The sequence below is a fragment of the Oncorhynchus mykiss genome, chromosome 23, assembly GCF_057628025.1.
Source record: "Oncorhynchus mykiss isolate SJ-2025 chromosome 23, ASM5762802v1, whole genome shotgun sequence".
Taxonomy (NCBI): Eukaryota; Metazoa; Chordata; class Actinopteri; order Salmoniformes; family Salmonidae; genus Oncorhynchus; species Oncorhynchus mykiss.
In genome coordinates this window covers 21,196,276-21,218,439 of record NC_143044.1, presented here as the reverse complement: position 1 = coordinate 21,218,439, position 22,164 = coordinate 21,196,276, and the positions used below count along the sequence as shown (strand labels likewise).

General features: G+C 42.4%; 1 protein-coding gene across 5 annotated transcripts; it reads right to left on the bottom strand.

Moving 5' to 3' along the window:
* Nucleotides 1–600: 600 nt before the first annotated feature.
* On the bottom strand, nucleotides 601–21,735 carry LOC110502563 (cilia- and flagella-associated protein 36). 5 transcript variants are annotated; one of them, XM_021580686.3, is made up of 12 exons: nucleotides 21,524–21,735; nucleotides 19,583–19,647; nucleotides 19,226–19,327; nucleotides 14,127–14,241; nucleotides 13,713–13,800; nucleotides 3,658–3,814; nucleotides 2,877–2,979; nucleotides 2,589–2,749; nucleotides 2,238–2,381; nucleotides 2,069–2,143; nucleotides 1,818–1,925; nucleotides 1,117–1,643 (listed from the first exon to the last, which is right to left on the bottom strand). In XM_021580686.3, exons 1-12 carry the CDS (start codon nucleotides 21,624–21,626, stop codon nucleotides 1,560–1,562), a joined length of 1,305 nt encoding a protein of 434 aa, XP_021436361.3. In that variant the 5' UTR covers nucleotides 21,627–21,735; the 3' UTR covers nucleotides 1,117–1,559. The 5 variants fall into 5 exon arrangements, with proteins under 5 accessions (XP_021436364.3, XP_021436363.3, XP_090073171.1 ...); XM_021580688.3 differs by lacking the exon at nucleotides 2,069–2,143 and having other exon boundaries at nucleotides 1,066–1,643; XM_090217045.1 differs by lacking the exon at nucleotides 2,069–2,143 and having other exon boundaries at nucleotides 1,066–1,640.
* Nucleotides 21,736–22,164: the final 429 nt, after the last annotated feature.

Sequence of the window (22,164 nt, the reverse complement as noted above, 5' to 3'; positions counted from 1 at the left end):
TGTCTAAAGTCTGTGTGTATTCAGTGGCTTTGACTTACTGTGGCTCCCAGAGGTGTCTTTGTTAAGAGAAGTCATTCTTCCAGCAGATATGTGTATCCTTTTTTTAAAGGACACAAGCCCTTCTCATACTAGTGTTCCAGTTCAGTACTCATGGATTGAGTTGATTTTGTTGCTAGCCCAGTCCCTGTGGGTCAGAGCATATTTAAATCCTAAATTGCAGCAGCAGTGTTTTAGGCCAGCTACTGCCATTTTATATAGACATTCCTAATGACAGATGAAGTGTGAGATGTCAGGGAAAGGTGGAACGCATTTCATCTACAAGCATGGATAGTACAACAGCTGAGTGCCCAAATGTAACCATTTCAAATATGTCTAGATCGTGTCTCCATGAACATTTTGGACAAGTGCATTTACTACCACTATCGCCATTCTAAACTTGATACGTTTTCAGATTGTGACCCTGGCATTGTGTGACTAGCTTTATTTTAATCTGGAGGTGTTGAATTTAACCAATGATTTATATTTACACTAGATGACTGTTAGGGGGTGCTGTGTTGAAGCTACAGTTCCTCAAAAATGTAAAAAATATTTAGAAATGCATTTGTCTACATTCATTTTTGGCATATTTATTCTTAGACACCTTAATTAATACTTTTAAATGATAGTGAGCTAAACATACATATTTTCCCTAGTGTATAATTGAGATAGTGTCCCAACTAAAAAAGAGAGGACAAAATTACATGTATTTAATTGAAATACCAAAATTCTATGGAGGAGTGCCAATACGGCCGACCAGAGGCTTCAAAGTTCTCAATGGCCAATACATAGCATTAGCAATCCAGGGTTTATATACATTGATTTGAACCTGCAATACAAGTGTGAACAACCTGCTTATTTTTCTGAATTGTGTTAATACTACAACCCTTACATTTTTCATATACAGTAAAGTTTGTATATTTGTGTGCTGATCATTTCCTAATGCCTATTCACACTTAACAGGATGTATACCTCAGAGCATCTTATCTACAAGCATGGATAGTTAATTCCATATTTTCATGCTAACCACCTGTCGCAGCCCAGTAGGTTTATTACACAAGATCTCTGGCAGAATTTACATTTTTTTTTAAATATATTTATTAAACCACATATTATACAAAGGGATAGTTCACCCAAATTACGAAATTAAATTTGTTTCCTTACCCTGTAAGCAGTCTATGGACCAGGTATGACAGCAATTAACACATTTAACCATTTGTGGAACAAATCATATTCAAGTCATAGGACCAATATTAGAATAGTTTGTGCATAATTTCCAAATCAGTGCCAGGGAAACTAAACCAAAGCATGGATTGTTGTCACCTTGCCCATAGACTGCTTATACGGTAAGGAAACCAATGTGTCATTCCCTTTAAGACTATCAATAACCATTGAAATACTACATTCCATTACAAATGCACATTTCCTGTTGCCCCTTCACAAGCACAGTCCATCTCAGCTTCCCAATGAATTGATGGTCCAGTTGGACTACAGTTACACTCTGGGGGGGATATATTGCAGTTTTACTTTTTGATGACTTCCTCTTTCAGTTTTTCTGCCAGATGTTTTCTTTTCTGCAACTTCTTTTTTTCTTCGACAGAGATCTCCTATGAAGAGAACAAAGTGAGTCAAATTCTGAACGGTAGCACCACTAAATCTAGTCAAGTCGCACATATCAGCCATATTGACAGGCACAGGGCTGTAGCTACAGTAAGAATAGAAGCACATACGGCCTCAGCACTACAAAGTGAAATCAAAATGTCATCACTCAAACAGATCACCTTGGGCTGCTTCTCCTGTCCCCCCAAAGGAGAGCTCACAGGCTGGGGTGCATTGACCCTCTCTTCATTTATACTAGCACCACCCCCGTTCATTTTGGGACCATCGTCCTTTGATTGGCAATGCAGCAAAAGAAAATGATAGGGGAATAAAGAGCAGGAGAAAATCCAAACTTCAAAAAGGGAAGAATGTGAAAACGGACAAACCTGAGACTAAATATCAGGGGAAATCAAGAGAAAGGATTGAAACTCACTAAAAACAATGATATAGGAAGACCAGAGTTGACCCCAGGTGCTATGCAGTCATCAGCCGAGGTGTGCATTATTATCTACCACAAATTAAAGCTGTTACGTGTGTCTTATGGAGGAGTACTACCTGTATGTTTACAGGAAGAGACATTATAGAAGAAGGTATGATGTTACCGGTGTGCTGGGAGTGGGTGCTGGGGTTTCTGGTGTGGCTGGTTTGGGTCTCTGCTCTTTTTTCATGGCCTGAAGCTTGTCCCTCTGCTGCCTCAGGTACAGTGCCCTTTGCTGGAGTTGCTCTTGCTGCTCTGCTGACAACTCCTGAACACACAGAGAAACACAATCCATCAGTTCTCAGTCTCCAATAAAACTGGTAATGTAGCATTTCAAGGTTTCCTTTCTATGTACTGTTGCCTGAGTGTTGCTTTTTCCCCACAAGATATCCAGCGGAGGCTTTCATTCAGAGTGATTTATAGTCAGGGCATGACACACATGGCATGTATGGTATATGCAGTAGGAGAGACTCACTGTGAATGGCTTGGAGATGCCAGCCTCCTTACGTGCCTCCTCTATCCAGCCCTCTGCAGCCTGGCTGCTGCTCCCCTTCTCCCTGGAGACAGCCGGAGGCTCGGTGCCCTTCACTGGAACCCTCACTGCAGGCAGGATCCTTGGCTCTGCACTGTGCCGCTCTGCATCAACACATAACCATCTATTACTCATATACCCTCTGAAGTATATTCAACCTTTTAGCATTCATGTGCTACAGGAAAGGCTTCAAGGGGAACAGAGTAGTGTATACAGAGTCCGTACTATTACCTGATGGCAACTTAGAAAGGGCAGATGTGCTGGTCTTGGCTGGACTTATCTGCCCACCACCTCCAGCTACAGCAGGCTCTTTCCTCTGAGATGAACTGTTCACCTACAGGGAGGGCACAGGGCAGCCATGTCATTGCATCTAGCTGTTCCAGTTCTAATGCCATACTGAGCTTCATAAAGTTCAGGTTGTACAGCTAACAGTTCAGTGCGCACAATCTGCTATTGCATAACTGGGGGGGGTTTGCATTGCCATTCACCAGTGCGACAGAGGGCTGTTGGCCACCACTGTTCCCCACCTTAGCATGTGCAACATACAAGAGTTGCCACATACCCCACAATAGGTTAATATACAGGCTAAAACACCACATTGTAATGATAATGCAGCAAAAACACTGTTACAGTCAATGCTTTAGTTTATAGGGACACAAGCCTCTTTCTGAGATGACTTTGATTGAAGAAAAAAAAACCTGTCCTTGAATAGGGCTGGATATCTGCCAGATCATGTACTGCTCTGCATTAGTAGATTGATGTGACTGATCGAAGACCATCTAATAACATGATATGTAGCCTATGCAGGGGCTGTAAGCAGCTGGCTGCAGCACTCATCACTGCCCCTTTGCTTTGATGCTTAATTACATAGCTCAGTAAAATACTATAGCTCCGAATACATGAAATAGGACACATTTATCACACTCTGAAGAAAGGCAGACAAAGAGTCATTGGTGTTTATTCTTTTTGTATTACATCACTCCATTGAGTCAGTATTAGATTCATAACTCACCTTGTTGGTGGTGTTTGTCTGTTGAGTGGAGGCGGTCGTCTGGATGCTGGCTGCTTCTAGAAGTGGCCTATCAGAGCAGCTTCTGGACGTGGAGCCAATCTCCTCCTCTGACTGCAGTCTCAGAGCCATCTCTTGGTCATATTCATCCTTTGACATCCTGTGCAAACATATAGAGGGAGATATCAGTAGATGAATCCCCTATTCTGGGCCTAGATAGTCACATAACACCGATGATAAGAGAGGTTACTTTACGACAAAGAATGTGAATGTGTTACTTGTAGTTGAATAAAGGTTGGCCTACTGCCAGTCTTAAACAACATACAGTACATTAACCCACAAAGTACTGAAGTATGAGTGTTATAAAGACACTATAAGGCCCAAAGCTGGCATGAGTCCAAGCTCCTGTCCTTAGTGATCACCTTGCTGCCACTCACCATCATGATCTCTTAATTGAGTTGATTAGCAGCTTAATTCAACAAGGATGAAACTTTCCATCACACAGGATTTGAAGAGCACAAAAATGTTGCAACATTTTCGATGAGCATAGCCGAGAACATAACTTAATATGAGAGCAACATAGGCCAAGTGGTCTCTACACAATCTGTGCTATAAAATAGGCCTCGCTCTTGTGAAGCACATCTCAAAGCTCTGGGTAAACTAGCAATCTAATGCCCCGATTAGACCACTTACAGTCAAAGCATGAAGACGCATCACATAGATCTATAACATGTCCCTCTGAGACTTCAAGAAGACAATCAGGACCAAAGAATGGTGGGTGGGGCCAACCCTAAAACAAAATGATAAAAACACAATTCTCTCCATTGCCATGGAGTGTAAAACCCTCAATTTCAGTGTAACACTAAGGAGCTTAGTTCCCTATGGACACACAACCTTTAGTGCTGCACTTCGCTTAGCTTCAAATGCAGAAATCGCATTAGAGATAGAGCGGCTTATAGAACAAGGAAGATATAATCTTGGATGATTTGGCACTCACTGATTTACTACACAGCTATCTAATATGAAACATGATGACACAGACACATGGGTTTTCAAGAATGACTAAAATAGTGAGACCAGTATTTGTGTTGTTCCTGGCTATACATCATATGTCATTTCCGCTCACAAGCTGATACCTTCTCCGCCTCAACCTGTTGTTTCCGAAGTTTTAGAAGTGTTTGTGTCAACACCTGCTACCAACTACCTAGCTAAGTTGCAATGGAGCCCGCTTCGCCTGGAATAGCTAACGAACATTTCCAACTCTGTAGAAGCTGTTTATTACGCTCTTGTCCGGGACAATATTGACAATACGGAGTTCCAATGTGGCAATTGTTTGCTAGCGGAGGATTACAGGAATGAGGTGGTTATGCTTAGCAAGCAAATCTCAATTCTGCACGAATTTGTTGGGAAAACGCAGCACGTGCCTGATGAATGTTTCCCCGCCTTGTCTTCTGTCCCTATTCGAATGGCCTGTGCTACCTGGAACTAGCCTGCCAAAGAAGTCGTCTCCATCTGCTTCTCCTCCTCCATCTTGTAATGAAGTAGACGAGAAGAGCAAGAAGACTGTTCCAATCAGCGCTGGTCCCATGGCACAAGTGGCAGAAACCGAAGGCAGCGGCATGCTGCTAAGTGGATAGGAATGACTGCGAGAGGGTCGGAGCAGATTGACATAAGGAATAGCTTTGCTGCACTGGTGCCTGATCTACCTGCGCCTTCATTGCTGGGATTGCTGGTGTTGACTCGTGTTGGAATTATTGTAATCTAAAGGAGACTTTTAGATTTCTTCAAAACAATCAAACACTTTTATTTAATTATTGCAGTAATGGAGCTGGTCAGTAATCACCCCTGGAGGTGATCACTGAGAACTCAACGAGCTGGTTTGAGCCACAGCACTTTATAGCAAAGTCCATTCCCCTTCAGTCTATATGACAAACAACAGAGGTATGGAATGGGTCACAAGGTACTTAAGAATTCATAGCAGGCAGAGACCAGGATCATTGTGTAGTGACCAGGGTCTGTCCCTGGAGTCATCTCTCCCTGGTACCTAATAGAACAGAAACATTAACTCATGCTCTGGAACATTGTAAATCTTATAGAGGCCCATCCAGATGGGCCACACAGATGAGCGTTCTAACAACCAATTGATGCAATAACAGCATTATAACTTAATCTTGTCATTTCCACCATACTCTAACTACGCTGATTCCAGCAACGGCTTCGTCGTCGAGTTTGGGTCCTTTCCCTCTCTCTGGATCTGACGGGGCACTGCCTGCTGTGAGAGGTCTGGATCTGATGGGGCACTGCCTGCTGTGGGAGGTCTGGACCTGTCGCCGTGAGACTATTGCAGCTCTGTGGGTGTAACATTTATTGACAATTTTGATACCTTCTGGAAACAATGCTCATTGGTATCCACCCAAATAATTTTTGTTCCTGGATCCTTTCACCGCATTATAAGGCTGCATTGACACAATTACTTATCAATGACCCCAGCTCAGTTAATCCCTACCATTGTCATAATGCTTCAGCAAATGTACATTATCCCAGGGTCATTGGAAGACAATGTACTGTAAGTAACCTAATTTATGTGTAACGGTTTTCTTGATGAGAAGGAGAGTCGGACCAAAATGCGGCGTGTCTATTGCAATCCATGTTTAATGAAGTAACACACTAAACACAAACACTATCAAAACAATAAACTTAACGAAAACCGAAACAGCCTATACCTGTGTAACCTAACACAGAACAATGACATCAGGACACTAAGGACAATCACCCACGACAAACTCAAAGAATATGGCTGCCTAAATATGGTTCCCAATCAGAGACAACGATAAACACCTGCCTCTGATTGAGAACCACTTCAGACAGCCATAGACTTAGCTAGAACACCCCACTAGCTACAATCCCCACACATACACACCACATACAAAAACCCATGCCACACCCTGGCCTGACCAAATAAATAAAGATAAACACAAAATACTTTGACCAGGGTGTGACAGAACCCCCCCCCTAAGGTGCGGACTCCCGAACGCACCTCAAAACAATAGGGAGGGTCCGGGTGGGCGTCTGTCCATGGTGGCGGCTCCGGTGCGGGACGTGGACCCCACTCAATCAATGTCTTAGTCCCTTCTCCTCGCGTCCCTGGATAGTCCACCCTCGCCGCCGACCATGGCCTAGTAGTCCTCACCCAGAACCCCACTGGACTGAGGAGCAGATCGGGACTGAGGGGCAGCTCGGGACTGAGGCAGCTCGGGACTGAGGGGAAGCTCAGGAGTGAGAGGAAGCTCAGGAGTGAGAGGAAGCTCAGGCAGGTTGATGAATCTACCTGGCTGGCTGGTGGTTTCGGCAGATCCTGGCTGACTGGCAGATCCTGGCTGACTGGCAGATCTGGAAGAGTCTGGTCGACTGGCAGATCTTGAAGAGTCTGGTCGACTGGCAGATCTTGAAGAGTCTGGTCGACTGGCAGATCTGGAAGAGTCTGGTCGACTGGCAGATCTGGAAGAGTCTGGTCGACTGGCAGATCTGGAAGAGTCTGGTCGACTGGCAGATCTGGAAGAGTCTGGTCGACTGGCAGATCTGGAAGAGTCTGGTCGACTGGCAGATCTGGAAGAGTCTGGTCGACTGGCGGATCTGGAAGATTCTGGTCGACTGGCGGATCTGGGAGAGTCTGGTCGACTGGCAGATCTGGAAGAGTCTGGTCGACTGGCAGATCTGGGAGAGTCTGGTCGACTGGCAGATCTGGAAGAGTCTGGTCGACTGGCAGATCTGGAAGAGTCTGGTCGACTGGCAGATCTGGCTGCTCCATGCTGACTGGCTGCTCCATGATGACTGGCAGCTCTGGCTGCTCCATGCTGACTGGCTGCTCCATGCTGACTGGCAGCTCTGGCTGCTCCATGCTGACTGGCAGCTCTGGCTGCTCCATGCTGACTGGCTGCTCCATGCTGACTGGCAGCTCTGGCTGCTCCATGCTGACTGGCTGCTCTGGCTGCTCCATGCTGACTGGCTGCTCCATGCTGACTGGCTGCTCCATGCTGACTGGCGGCCCTGGCTGCTCCATGCTGACTGGCGGCCCTGGCTGCTCCATGCTGACTGGCGGCCCTGGCTGCTCCATGCTGACTGGCGGCCCTGGCTGCTCCATGCTGACTGGCAGCTCTGGCGGCTCCTTGCAGACTGGCAGCTCTGGCGGCTCCTTGCAGACTGGCAGCTTTGGCGGCATCCTGCAGACAGGCAGCTCTGGCGGCTCCTTGCAGACTGGCAGCTCCTTACAGACTGGCAGCTCCATGCAGACTGGCAGCTCCTTGCAGACTGGCAGCTCCTTGCAGACTGGCAGCTCCTTGCAGACTGGCAGCTCTATGCTAACTGGCAGCTCTATGCTAACTGGCAGCTCTATGCTAACTGGCAGCTCTATGCTAACTGGCAGCTCTATGCTAACTGGCAGCTCTGAACAGGCGGGAGACTCCGGCAGCGCTGTAGAGAAGGAAGGCTCTAACAGCGCTAAACAGGCGGGAGACTCCGACAGCGCTGGAGAGGAGGAGGGCTCCGACAGCGCTGGACAGGCGAGGCGCACTATAGGCCTGATGCGTGGTGCTGGCACTGGTGGTACTGGGCCGAGGACACGCACAGGAAGCCTGGTGCGGGGAGCTGCTACCGGAGGGCTGGGGTGTGGAGGTGGCACAGGATGGGTTAGACCGTGAAGGCGTACTGGAGATCTTGAGAGCGGTGCTGGCACAGGACGTGCAAGGCTAGGGAGGTGCACAGGAGGCCTGGTACGTGAGACTGGCACCATCTTAACCAGCCGACTAACACGCACCTCAGGACGAGTATGGAGCGCTGACCCAGGTGCCATCAAATCCCCGACACGCTCCGTCGGGCGAATTCCATGTTTAAAACACCAACACAGCAACTCCCTCATTTCTCTCTCTTCCAATTTCCCCATTAACTCCTTCACAGTCTCTGTTTCGCTCACCTCCAACACCGGCTCTGGTTCTGGTCTCCTCCTTGGCTCCTCACGATAAACAGGGAGAGTTGGCTCAGGTCTGGCTCCTGACTCTGCCACACTCTCCCTGAGCCCCCCCCCAAGAAATTTTTGGGGCTGACTATGGGGCCTCCGTCCGCGCCGCCTTGCTTGCTTCGCAAACTCCATTCTCCTATATCCTTCCGCGCACTGCTCCATCGAATCCCAGGCGGGCTCCGGCACTCTCCCTGGGTCGACCGCCCACCTGTCTATCTCCTCCCAAGAAGTATAGTCCATACTGTACTCCACTTTGGGCTGTTCCTGCCTGTTGACACGCTGCTTGGTCCCTTTGTGGTGGGTGATTCTGTAACGGTTTTCTTGATGAGAAGGAGAGTCGGACCAAAATGCGGCGTGTCTATTGCAATCCATGTTTAATGAAGTAACACACTAAACACAAACACTATCAAAACAATAAACTTAACGAAAACCGAAACAGCCTATACCTGTGTAACCTAACACAGAACAATGACATCAGGACACTAAGGACAATCACCCACGACAAACTCAAAGAATATGGCTGCCTAAATATGGTTCCCAATCAGAGACAACGATAAACACCTGCCTCTGATTGAGAACCACTTCAGACAGCCATAGACTTAGCTAGAACACCCCACTAGCTACAATCCCCACACATACACACCACATACAAAAACCCATGCCACACCCTGGCCTGACCAAATAAATAAAGATAAACACAAAATACTTTGACCAGGGTGTGACATTATGTCCCTCTAACTGCCCTGAATGTATCTGCTGATCCCACAGCTATATGCAGTAATCATGTGCCTATGGATCAGAGTTATAGTGTTAGCACTGAGGTGGTGTGCCCTAGTAGGAAGTCCACTGTGTGCAGCTCACCCTGCACTAACATACATAGCATGAGTATGTCTACTCTTGCTAAGCTTTCCAGCGAAGAAAACAATCAAGCAGTCCATAAAGTGCTAAAAATAGCCCACTTTAACATACATGTAGCCTAAGAAACAAGGTTCATGAAGTCAATAACTTGCTAGTAACAGATGACATTCATATTCTATCTCTGAAACTAACTTAGATAATACCTTTTATGATAGTGGTAGCAATACATGGTTATAACATCTACAGAATTGCCAATGGCTGCAGTGTTGCGTCTATATTAAGAACCACATTCCTGTAAAGCTTAGAGAGGATCTCATGTTAAATACTGTTGAAGTAATATGGCTACAGGTTCATCTGCCTCACCTAAAACCCATTCTTGTGGGAAGCTGCTATAGACCACCAAGTGCTAACAGTCAGTATCTGGATAATGTGTGTGAAATGCTTGATAATGTGTGTGATATCAACAGAGGTATATTTTCTGGGTGATTTCGATATTGACTTTCATTAAGCTGCCCAATCAAGAAACAGCTTCAAACTGTACCCAGTGCCTGCAACCTGGTCAACCTACCAGAGCAGTTACAAAGAGCACAGAAATGAAATCATCAACATGTATTCATCACATCTTTATTAATGCAGCAGTAATTTCCTTTAAAGCAGTATCCAAATCCAACAATATAGTAGCCATTTCTAGGAAAACCAAAGTTCCAAAGGCTGGGCCTTTAAAATAAATATATATATTTTAAAAGATTTGCCTGAAATGACATACCCAAATCTAATTGCCTGTAGCTCAGGACCTGAAGCAAGGATATGCATATTCTAGATACCATTTGAAAGGAAACACTTTTCTAATTTGTGGAAATGTGAAATTAATGTAGGAGAATAACACATCAGATCTGGTAAAATATATATTTTTAAAATTGTACCATCAGTTTTGAAATGCAAGAGAAAGGCCATAATGTATTATTCCAGCCCAGGCTCAATTTAGATTTTGGCCACTAGTTGGCAGCAGTGTATGTGCAAAGTTTTAGACGGATCAAATGAACCATTGCATTCTTGTTCAAAATGTTGTATCAAGACTGCCCTATGATCAGGGGGACACCGATCCCGTAGATGTTGAGCGGTAATACAACACATTTTGTAGTGATTCTTATGTTGATGACACATTTATGAAATTGCTTATCCCAGTTACTAATAAACATGCACCCATTGAGAAAATGACTAAAAACTGTTAAATCCCCTTGAATTGATGAGGAATTAAAAAATTGTATGGTTGAGAGGGATGAGGCAAAAGGTATGCCAAATAAGTCTGGCAGCACAAACGATTAGGAAATGTACTACAAATTGAGAAGTCATGTGACTAAAGTGAATAAAAAGAAGAAACTATACTATGAAACAAATAAATTATATAAAGAATGATAGTAAAAAGCTTTGGAGCACCTTAAATGAAATTCATCACAAAACCCACTGATATTGCCAACTACTTTAATATTTTTTTATTGGCAAGATGAGCAAATTTAGGCATGACATTCCAGCAACAAACGCTGACACTACACATCTGATCAAATTATGAAAGCCAAGGATTGTAATTTTGAATTTCGTAAAGCATGTATGGAAAAGGTGAAAAAATTATTTCTGTCTATCAACAATGACAAGCCACCGGGATCTGACTTGGATGGGAAATTACTGAGGATAATAGCAGACGATATTGACAGACCTTTTTGCCATATCTTTCATTTAAGCCTGCTAGAAAGAAAGTGTGTGCCCCCCCCAGGCCTGGAGGGATAAAAAAGTAATTCCCCTACATAAGAATAGTAAAGCCCCCTTTACTGGCTCAAATAGCCGACCAAATAGCCTGTTACCCATGCTTATTAAGTTTGTGTTATACTTCAGTGAGGCTTTTTTGGCATTATTGATCATAATCTGCTACTGGAAAAACGTATGTGTTATGGATTTTACACCCCCTGTTATATTGTGGATAAAGAGTTACCTGTCTAAAAGAACACATTGGGTGTTCTTTAATGGAAGCATCTCCGACATAATCCAGGTTGAATCGGGAATTCCCCAGGGCAGCTGTCTAGGCCCCTTACTTTTTTCAATTTTTACTAATGACATGCCACTGGCTTTGAGTAAAGCCAGTGTGTCTATGTATGTGGATGACTCAACACTATACACGTCAGCTACTATAGCGACTGAAATGACTGCATCACTACTTGTATTTGTGAGAGGTTGAATGTTCAATGCACCGAGCTGTCTGTTTGAACTAGTAGCACACAGCTCGGACACCCATGCATACCCCAAAAATACATGCTTTTACATGCTTTTCAACCGATCGCTGCCCGCACCTGCCCGCCCGTCCAGCATCACTACTATGGACGGTTCTGACTTAGAATATGTGGACAACTACAAATACCTAGGTGTCTGGATAGACTGTAAACTCTCCTTCCAGACTCACACTAAGCATCTCCCAATTCAAAAGTAAATCTAGAATCGGCTTCCTATTTCGCAACAAAGCATCCTTCACTCAAGCTGCCAAACATACCCTCGCAAAACTGACCATCCTACCGTTCCTCGACTTTGGCGATGTCATTTACAAAATAGCCTCCAACACTCTACTCAACAAATTGGATGCAGTCTATCACAGTGCCATCTGTTTTGTCACCAAAGCCCCATATACTACCCACCACTGCGACCTGTACGCTCTCGTTGGCTGGCCCTTGCTTCATACACGTCGCCAAACCCACTGGCTCCAGGTCATCTACAAGTCTCTGCTAGGTAAAACCCCGCCTTATCTCAGCTCACTGGTCACCATAGCAGCACCCACCCGTAGCACGCGCTCCTGCAGGTATATCTCACTGGTCACCCCCAAAGCCAATTCTTCCTTTGGCCGCCTTTCCTTCCAATTCTTTGCTGCCAATGACTGGAACGAACTGCAAAAATCACTGAAGCTGGAGACAAATATCCCCCTCACTAGCTTTAAGCACCAGCTGTCAGAGCAGCTCACAGATCACTGCACCTGTACATAGCCCATCCAACTACCTCATCCCAATACTGTATTTATTTATCTTACTCCTTTGCACCCCAGTATCTCTACTTGCACATTCATCTTCTGCACATCTACCGTTCCAGTGTTTAATTGATATATTGTAATTACTTCACCACCATGGCATATTTATTGCCTTTACCTCTCTTATCCTACCTCATTTGCACACAATGTATATATACTTTTTCTACTGTATTATTGACTGTATGTTTGTTTATTCCATGTGTAACTCTGTGTTGTTGTATGTGTCGAACTGCTTTGCTTTCTCTTGGCCAGGTCGCAGTTGTAAATGAGAACTTGTTCTCAACTAGCCTACCTGGTTAAATAAAGGTGGAAAAAAAATAGAAAATGCCACCAGAGGTCTCTTCACAGCCCCCATGTCTGGAACAGACTATGGGAGGCGCACAGTACTGCATAGAGCCATGGCTACATGGGACTGTATTCCACATCAGGGTAACTGATGCAAGCAATAGAATCAGATTTAAAAAAAATATATATATATATATATACAAAATACACCTTATTGAACAGCGGGGTCTGTGAAAAGACACAATCACGATAACATACGCACTGCACTATAAACACACGTACACATGGATTTTGTGTTGTAGATATGTGATAGGAGAGTAGTGGCCTGAGGGCACACACTTAATGTGTTGTGAATTTACTGTAATGTTTTTAAAATTGTTTAACTGCATTAATTTTGCTGGACCCCAGGAATGGGGATCCATAATAATACAAATACACTGATCCCCAAAGAGGACATTGGATTTGCAACCAGAGAAAACACTAGCACACTGTACAGAACACAAACATTAAAATGGATACTTTTGTAGCCAAGTGCATTAGCATACATAGCATAATGCTTAGAGCCAGGAGTTATTCATGACCAAATGTCCTGACCAGGAAAGCCTCCAGACCCTGGTTATAGACCATCATTGGAGCTTTTTCAAGGTCTAAGGATGTGCCCAGGAAAAACTATGGGCCCTGTGTATGCTCCAATGAGTAAAGGAAACTACACAAAGGCCTACATCATTGATGAGATCCTGATGAAAACACTTTTCCTATAAAATTACATCAATAAATTACAGAGTCACAGTGCATGTATGAGATTGGGTGGAAAGGCCTCAGTTCTATGTCTCTTACTTGAGCACCTCCTGAAGAATCCTCAGCTCCTGCTTCTCCAGCTCACTCATCACATCTGCTCCATCTGTGAGACACTCAGGTAGAGCGCCTACGCAAACATTAGAAGAAACGGTTTAATTGGTGTCGTTTTAGAAAGTGTAGGCTCATCAGTACCATAGTGTGTGTGTGAATGTAGAATATAAGCAGGTATGGTAAGCAAGCATTAGGACTAGGGCTGCAAAAATATCAAGTCACTTTCCCATATTTTCTACAGAAATCCCACTTGAAAGACTCAGAGAATCAAGAGAATAATCAGGAAATCCAGAATCCTCCAAACAGGACTTCTGGAAAATCTGGACATTTTTGGAAAGTTATAGGATTCTGAAACCCTAATTTGGAGTTGTGTGACAACTCTGACAAGGCCAATAAGCCTACCATTTCTCTCTTTAATGACACGCAGCGCCTGGAGCTGCAGCTCCATATTCCTCTGTACCATGAGAGCCCTGAACATCTGGAAGTCATCTGTGGCCATGACGGGATGGAATACAGCCTGTACCAAGGTAGACAGGACAGGAGCAGAAAATAGTTAGGCCTATCTAACAGTAATTAGGATGGACATTGAACAAACAGTCAAAAAGGGGTTAGTAACAAGTTAATAACAAGCACAAATAATTTTAAACATTATCTAACTATTTTGGCTAGATCATGCTTGTACTTTCTACTGCCTCCGGGGGTGCACTCTTGGCAGTTGGCTCTGTCATTGTTACAGTGGGCTAACAGCATGGTTAGGGTTGAAACTAGCTCTCTCTCTATCACAGACCTGATGTCTTTTTCTGGCCCAGGTAAGTCCCAGAGGGCACCGCTGGATCTGGGACTAAGTAACACTCTCCATCAGGAATAGCTCCCTTGAGCTGTTCCTATATCTCACTAACCCAATTCAGGCCTGGCCCACTAATCCTGTCATAGATCAGGTCTACCTGAATTCCAGAAGCTAACCGTCTCATGCTCACAAACCAACATCACCAGATGGAGAAACAGAATACATCATTATTATGTACTGGAACTATTTCCTATTGTGTATTGTCATGCAGGTCCATTCATTCTTTGGCCATGGAGTTGAACATGATGGGACATGCTCCTCAGTCCATGACGAGGAGGAAGCATTTCAAGAAGATCTAGGCTGTAAATGAACTTGAATGTTTTGCAGGAAACCATTACATACTGACCAGCACGCTCGCGTACGTGTCCGCGCGCATGTTGATTTTGTCCACCCACACCAGACTCGATCAGGACACGCAGGTTGAAATATCAAAACAAACTAGTGATGCACCGATATGACATTTTTGGCGGATACCGATATCCAATATTTTCCTTGCAAAAAAAAAAATACAACTATACCGATATTTACATTTTTTGCGGACATTTAAGCATTCTAGTACAGTTAAATAGTTAACACACACACACACACACGGACGCAGTGTTCTAAAGCACTGCATCTCAGTGCAAGAGGCGTCACTATAGTCCCTAGTTCGAATCCAGGCTCTATCACATCTGGCCGTGATTGGGAGTCCCATAGGCGGCTCCCAATTGGCCCATCGTCATCCGGGTTTGGCCGGGGTAGGCCGTCCTTGTAAATTAACTGACTTGCCTAGTTAAATAAAGGTTACACACCACACTGTCCAAAAAGTTATGCTGTTGGCATTTACGTATATACCCATTACCAGTAAAACATCATCAAAACCTATTTCTTTCACTTACTTGATGTGCTGTTTGTTTGTTCATTTGTTCAGTCATTTCATTCTCAACCAGTATTTTTATGGAACACTGTTTGGGTCTTTGCGTGTCAAAAAAGATACATGTCAAATAACACTATTTGACGTGTCAAATATGCTTGTTGACCAATCAGGACCTGAATATGACTGCACGTCACATAATAATTTAACGCGTTCATTCATTTTTTACGTAGTTATTACACATTACAGTGCTGGTCATAAAGGAAAGCTAGCTAGCTCATGGATGCAAACAATGTTCTTCCCCAAAAACATAGCAAAACGACATAATCTGTTTCAGTAGCTATAGTTATCTAGCTAACTATATAGCTTGGTGTCATCATCTAAAATAACCCTAATTTATAAGACTGTTCTTATTTGCTTAATGGTGGTCGGACCCATCTATGTAAAGCTAGCCACAATAAGGATTAGCCACAATAGTGGACTTTGCGGTTAGCCTTCTAAATAAAAGTATGTCATTGACAGTGATGCTAATAAATACAAATAGCAGAATTATGCCATAATTGAATAGATTATGCTAAACGAGGTTGGAATGTTGTTATATGAAATCAACAAAAGACAATAATTTGTCAATTTGACAAATCTGTTGAAATCACACTGGATGTATTATACTTTAGAATTGCATTGTGGTCATACAAATGTCACTGTACAGCCTTACCTATGGATTGTGGATCAATGACATGGGGTATCAGTCTACTCAGTGACACCCAGAGAACATTAGCGTTGTAGCTCTTATTGTGGGACTCTGAAACAACTGTGAATTGAGCCACATTTATTGTCTACCTACAGTGCATTGTGAAAGTATTCGGCCCCCTTGAACTTTGCGACCTTTTGCCACATTTCAGGCTTCAAACATAAAGATATAAAACTGTATTTTTTTGTGAAGAATCAACAACAAGTGGGACACAATCATGAAGTGGAACGACATTTATTGGATATTTCAAACTTTTTTAACAAATCAAAAACTGAAAAATTGGGTGTGCAAAATTATTCAGCCCCTTTACTTTCAGTGCAGCAAACTCTCTCCAGAAGTTCAGTGAGGATCTCTGAATGATCCAATGTTGACCTAAATGACTAATGATGATAAATACAATCCACCTGTGTGTAATCAAGTCTCCGTATAAATGCACCTGCACTGTGATAGTCTCAGAGGTCCGTTAAAAGCGCAGAGAGCATCATGAAGAACAAGGAACACACCAGGCAGGTCCAAGATACTGTTGTGAAGAAGTTTAAAGACGGATTTGGATACAAAAATATTTCCTAAGCTTTAAACATCCCAAGGAGCACTGTGCAAGCGATAATATTGAAATGGAAGGAGTATCAGACCACTGCAAATCTACCAAGATCTGGCCGTCCCTCTAAACTTTCAGCTCATACAAGGAGAAGACTGATCAGAGATGCAGCCAAGAGGCCCATGATCACTCTGGATGAACTGCAGAGATCTACAGCTGAGGTGGGAGACTCTGTCCATAGGACAACAATCAGTTGTATATTGCACAAATCTGGCCTTTATGGAAGAGTGGCAAGAAGAAAGCCATTTCTTAAAGATATCCATAAAAAGTGTCGTTTAAAGTTTGCCACAAGCCACCTCGGAGACACACCAAACATGTGGAAGAAGGTGCTCTGGTCAGATGAAACCAAAATTGAACTTTTTGGCAACAATGCAAAACGTTATGTTTGGCGTAAAAGCAACACAGCTGAACACACCATCCCCACTGTCAAACATGGTGGTGGCAGCATCATGGTTTGGGCCTGCTTTTCTTCAGCAGGGACAGGGAAGATGGTTAAAATTGATGGGAAGATGGATGGAGCCAAATACAGGACCATTCTGGAAGAAAACCTGATGGAGTCTGCAAAAGACCTGAGACTGGGACGGAGATTTGTCTTCCAACAAGACAATGATCCAAAGCATAAAGCAAAATCTACAATGGAATGGTTCAAAAATAAACATATCCAGGTGTTAGAATGGCCAAGTCAAAGTCCAGACCTGAATCCAATCGAGAATCTGTGGAAAGAACTGAAAACTGCTGTTCACAAATGCTCTCCATCCAACCTCACTGAGCTCAAGCTGTTTTGCAAGCAGGAATGGGAAAAAATTTCAGTCTCTCGATGTGCAAAACTGATAGAGACATACCCCAAGCCACTTACAGCTGTAATTTTTCACGCCCAATTTTTCAGTTTTTGATTTGTTAAAAAAGTTTGAAATATCCAATAAATGTCGTTCCACTTCATGATTGTGTCCCACTTGTTGTTGATTCTTCACAAAAAAATGCAGTTTTATATCTTTATGTTTGAAGCCTGAAATGTGGCAAAAGGTCGCAAAGTTCAAGGGGGCCGAATACTTTCGCAAGGCACTGTATATTAATTCAGGGACAAGTTGAAAAGCATTAAACATTTATGGCAATTTAGCTAGTTTGATTTTGCTAGCTAATTTGTCCTGAGATATAAACATTGGGTTGTTATTTTACCTGAAATGTACATGGTCCTCTACTCCGACAATTAATCCATAGATAAAAGTGTAAACCAAGTTCGTTTATAGAAATGTCTCTTCCTTCAAGCTTCTTTTTTGGACTTTATATGGCGGTTGGCAACCAAGGTGCATTACCACTACCAACTGGACTGGAATGTGGACCTCAGTTCATCTTTTAAAGCACCCATGTGGGTATATGCTCCTAAAAACCAATGAGGAGATGGGAGAGGCGGGATTTGCAACAAAAAAAAGTCATAATATTATGTCCCCCCCCAGTTCTAAAAACCAAAGTTGCGCCCCTGGGTCTACAGGATAAGTGATTATTCTGGCACAAAAAGAAACACTGTAAACATAGTTTGTTTACCTAACACCAAATGTGCATAACCTAGGCTGACTTCTAGTGCAAGAAGAATCACGGTTTGAATTTATCTCAGAAACCTGGTAATTTGAGTTTGATTGGATAAAAAGATATGGCCCAAAGTTACATGTTTAAATAGCAACAATATAATAGGGAGTCCTAAAAAAAAGTAGCATCCCATATTAGGCTACCTCAGTGGCGTTTTTAGGGACACTAGCACTGTCCACTACTTCTTCCTGCACTGTGCAATAATCATCCCAAATGACTTGATTACCTTCCAGCTTAGGTAATCCCTATGAGCAGACCTGAAAATTGACACTTGACTTCATCAGCAAGCAACAAGGCCTTTGGGATGTCAAAGAGCTAATCTCTACTGTTAGAGGTGTTAGGTCTGAGACGTCAGGTAGCTACTGTGTGTAACATTACATTAATAAGTCATCACTAATGAATTCCCTCACATACAGGAATCATTTAGGGGCCAAGGGATGTTCTTCACTGAACCATAACAAATACATAACAGGCTATATGGCATTAATGGTGCATTAAATGAATCATCCTGAGATGGAGGCTATTGAATTATGACCAGATACAGAATATAGCCTGTTCCGTAAGGCCAGAGTCCAAAGTAAGAGACCAAGAGCTGGCAAATCTCCAGCAACCATTGGATGTCATCATCATCATACAAATCCCCTAGATATTGGTCATCACAAGAGGCATGATGGAGCAAGTGACAGAGCAGAGTGGCATTAATCCTGTATCTAAAAATATGCATTATATTAAAAAGACAACTCTCCTACTGTGCAATTGTTTGTAGAGGTTCTGTTATCTGAAACCATTTGCATTGTAAAACTGCACACTCATCTAAATCTACGTTTCTTGCGTATTTGTGGCAGCGTATGAAAAAGATTGCGCTTACCTGTAAGGTTTTGGACTTGGCGAATGGAGAGGAGCATGCCTCCAAAAACTGCTGCTCATTGATGCCAACCTCTTCCATGTAGGTTTCTAACAACTTCTCCACCTGAAAATAAATGTGGCTACTTGCATCACTGTTTTCCAAAGACAAAACATGTGATGTTAAGACACTGAAAAACTTTTCTTTACTAGGCTAACTCATCCATTTCACATTTTGATTTAGGTCTATTTGGAATTGTAGATCAAAAAATATTTATATTTAAGATGCATGTGTAACGTTAAATAATCAAAATAAGAAAACTTGCACAATAACCCAATGCATATTAATGTTGCAAGCCATTCTAAAAGACTAGCTACTCACCAAATGCTTGTACTGCTGATGGATATCTGTATAAGTCAATTTATTCTCATCTTCGTCATCAAAAACTGAAATAAAATCAAAATTGGTGAACTATGCATAATCTCAATTAAACAACTAGGGGGACACTACCGACATTATGTATTCCTGATTTGCAGCTGTGTTTTTTAATCCATCATAATAAACAATACCAACAACCATCACATTTTCATGTGTGCCTATCTAACATCGGATTACAAAAGTTAGGTTATATAATATATTAGGTTATATATACACAAACATATAAATATATCTACATACATACATACATACACATATATAATTACATGTATAGAAATGCAATTAATAGAACAGACAAATAATTGTCTTAAATTGGGACTCACATTCTATTCCTATGCATTTTATCCTATCCAATATACAAAATCCTGATCATTTTTGAAAAACTGGCCTCTGGCACAGGGAGGTTTGGCAACTGAGGTGATTGTTATTTTGGTTAAGCACCGTTGTTGCTACAGTGTGACAGTTCCACAAGCGAGTGGCTTAAAGGAATGGTAACTAACTAGCGTGAGCCAGACAGATTAGCTAGCTAGCTAGCTAGCTAACTAGCTAGCTTCTTTGCATCAAAGTACTAATTTATAATTTCCAATAATTGGATTGATTTCACTCAAACATGTGAAGCACTGATGCATTCCAAACAATGTAAACAACTGGGGTGTATTCAGTCTGTGCCAAAACAGTTCTTAAAAATAGATGCAAATTAAACAAAACAGGGCGGGACCTATCTGAATTTGTCAAATATAAATAAATGTTATGGTCTATTTACTTCTGTTTGGTTCTTAAAATGGTAAACGGTTTCAGTAATGAATACACACCTGAACTGGGGTATAATCCAATGATATTTATAAACCCTGGATTGCTGATTCTATGTGTTGGCCAAGGAGAGGTTTTGAAGCCACCGGTCGGCCATATTGGCACTCCCAAGAAGAAGCAGTTCTCCATAGGAACGAAGGGAATTGTACAGTATTTCAATTAAAGGGCAAAATCGCATGTATTTTTTGTTGTAGAGGGGACAGTAACATTAGAACTTTCAAAAAAATCCTACTTTAAGGATAATGTTTTTATAGATTTGTATTTATGTTTAGCTTACATAATATTATTTAAAAGTATGCATTATGGGGTCTGTAATAAAATACGTGGCAAAACAACAAAAATACATTAATAAATGCATTTATATAGCTTCCAAAATATATTTTTTTAAGTTAGGGGAGTGCCAAGATGAGGCATCGTGGCTTCAAACAGCACCCAATGTCAGCCATCTAATGTGTATATAAAATATTGGTGTAATCATTATTCCAACAATTCAATTAAACTATTGAACAAAGCACGCCATTCCATGATTTCAATCAATATATATATATATATTCTCCACCCTGATTCAGAATATACTATTTTCATTGTCCATGGCACGCTTGGTTGGTTCAATAGCTATTGACGAGAAAACCCGAATATCCAATCTAACCGAACCGTGTACCTAACGTTACCAGCTCTCTGAAAAATCGGGTAAACAATACTTTCCAGTGGATATGTTTTCTTAAACTGAAGGACAAACTGCACAGACAACCAGTAGAATAAGTTGAAATGTAATTTGATTAAACATTCTGGCTTGTAAGGAACATTTACACGATTTTGCACACAAATGTATCGGGCTGTATAGCTAAATGTACCAATTAAAATTAGTGTTACGGACTGATTAAGAGAGTAAAATCTAACAACAGTTAACGTTAGCTAGCTAAAGTACTCAGAAAAGCCTGCTAACGTTAAGTTAGCTGGCTAGCTAGCTAACTCGGGTGCAAAGCATTGATTATAGCATGTGTAATCCTGGTCCTATAAACCGTTTAATAATTTCCCTTATCGTAAAAAAATATATAAAATAAATGGCATTACCTGTACATTTGCTTTCCATGAAGTCCGTAACTGGTATGACCCATTCGGGACTTGACAAATATCCAGCGATGCTCTCCACAACCCACTCGCTGTCCTCAGCCATGTTGGCTAATAACACCCTATGATGTTCTTCAGGCGAGGAAGTTTAGCCCTGAAATTGTACAACAATGCACAAGTGAAGTCTAAGGATCCATACATTTGTTGAGATCTAGCTAGCAAGCTAGTCCATTGTTATTATCCCTCTCCGTAACATGCTTTGGTAGCTGCATAAAATCTGAAAAAGCGCACTCATGAATTTCGAAAGGGTTGACACCTAATCGGTCCCGGTTCCTATGGTGACCGATTACGTTCTACAAGTAGAACAGTCCGTCAAGTGAGAGCAGTGGGAGTGTGGTTTTGACAAGGTTGGAAGAGAGAATGAAAGGGGTTTTCACAAGAAATGTGTGCATATTGTTCTATTCTATATTGTTGACACTTAAGTCTTATACATGACACTGATTATTTTTTATGGTGCTTTCAACACAACCGGGAACTCGGAAAAAACGAGGTCAAATCATGACGTCAGTGGTCCTCAGGTCAGAAAGTCGGAGCTCTATAAAGATGCCCTAGTTCCCGACTTGGAATTCAGGGTATAATGACTG

What these genes read in the sequence shown, in the direction of transcription:
- LOC110502563 (XM_021580686.3), bottom strand. Translation starts at nt 21,626, where the DNA reads ATGGCTGAGGACAGCGAGTGGGTTGTGGAGAGCATCGCTGGATATTTG. An exon ending in CATGGAAAGCAAATGTACAG is followed by an intron (nt 19,648 to 21,523) that starts GTAATGCCATTT and finishes ATTTTATTTCAG; the next exon opens with TTTTTGATGACGAAGATGAG. An exon ending in GACAGGAGAAGCAGCCCAAG is followed by an intron (nt 1,644 to 1,817) that starts GTGATCTGTTTG and finishes TTCTCTTCATAG; the next exon opens with GAGATCTCTGTCGAAGAAAA.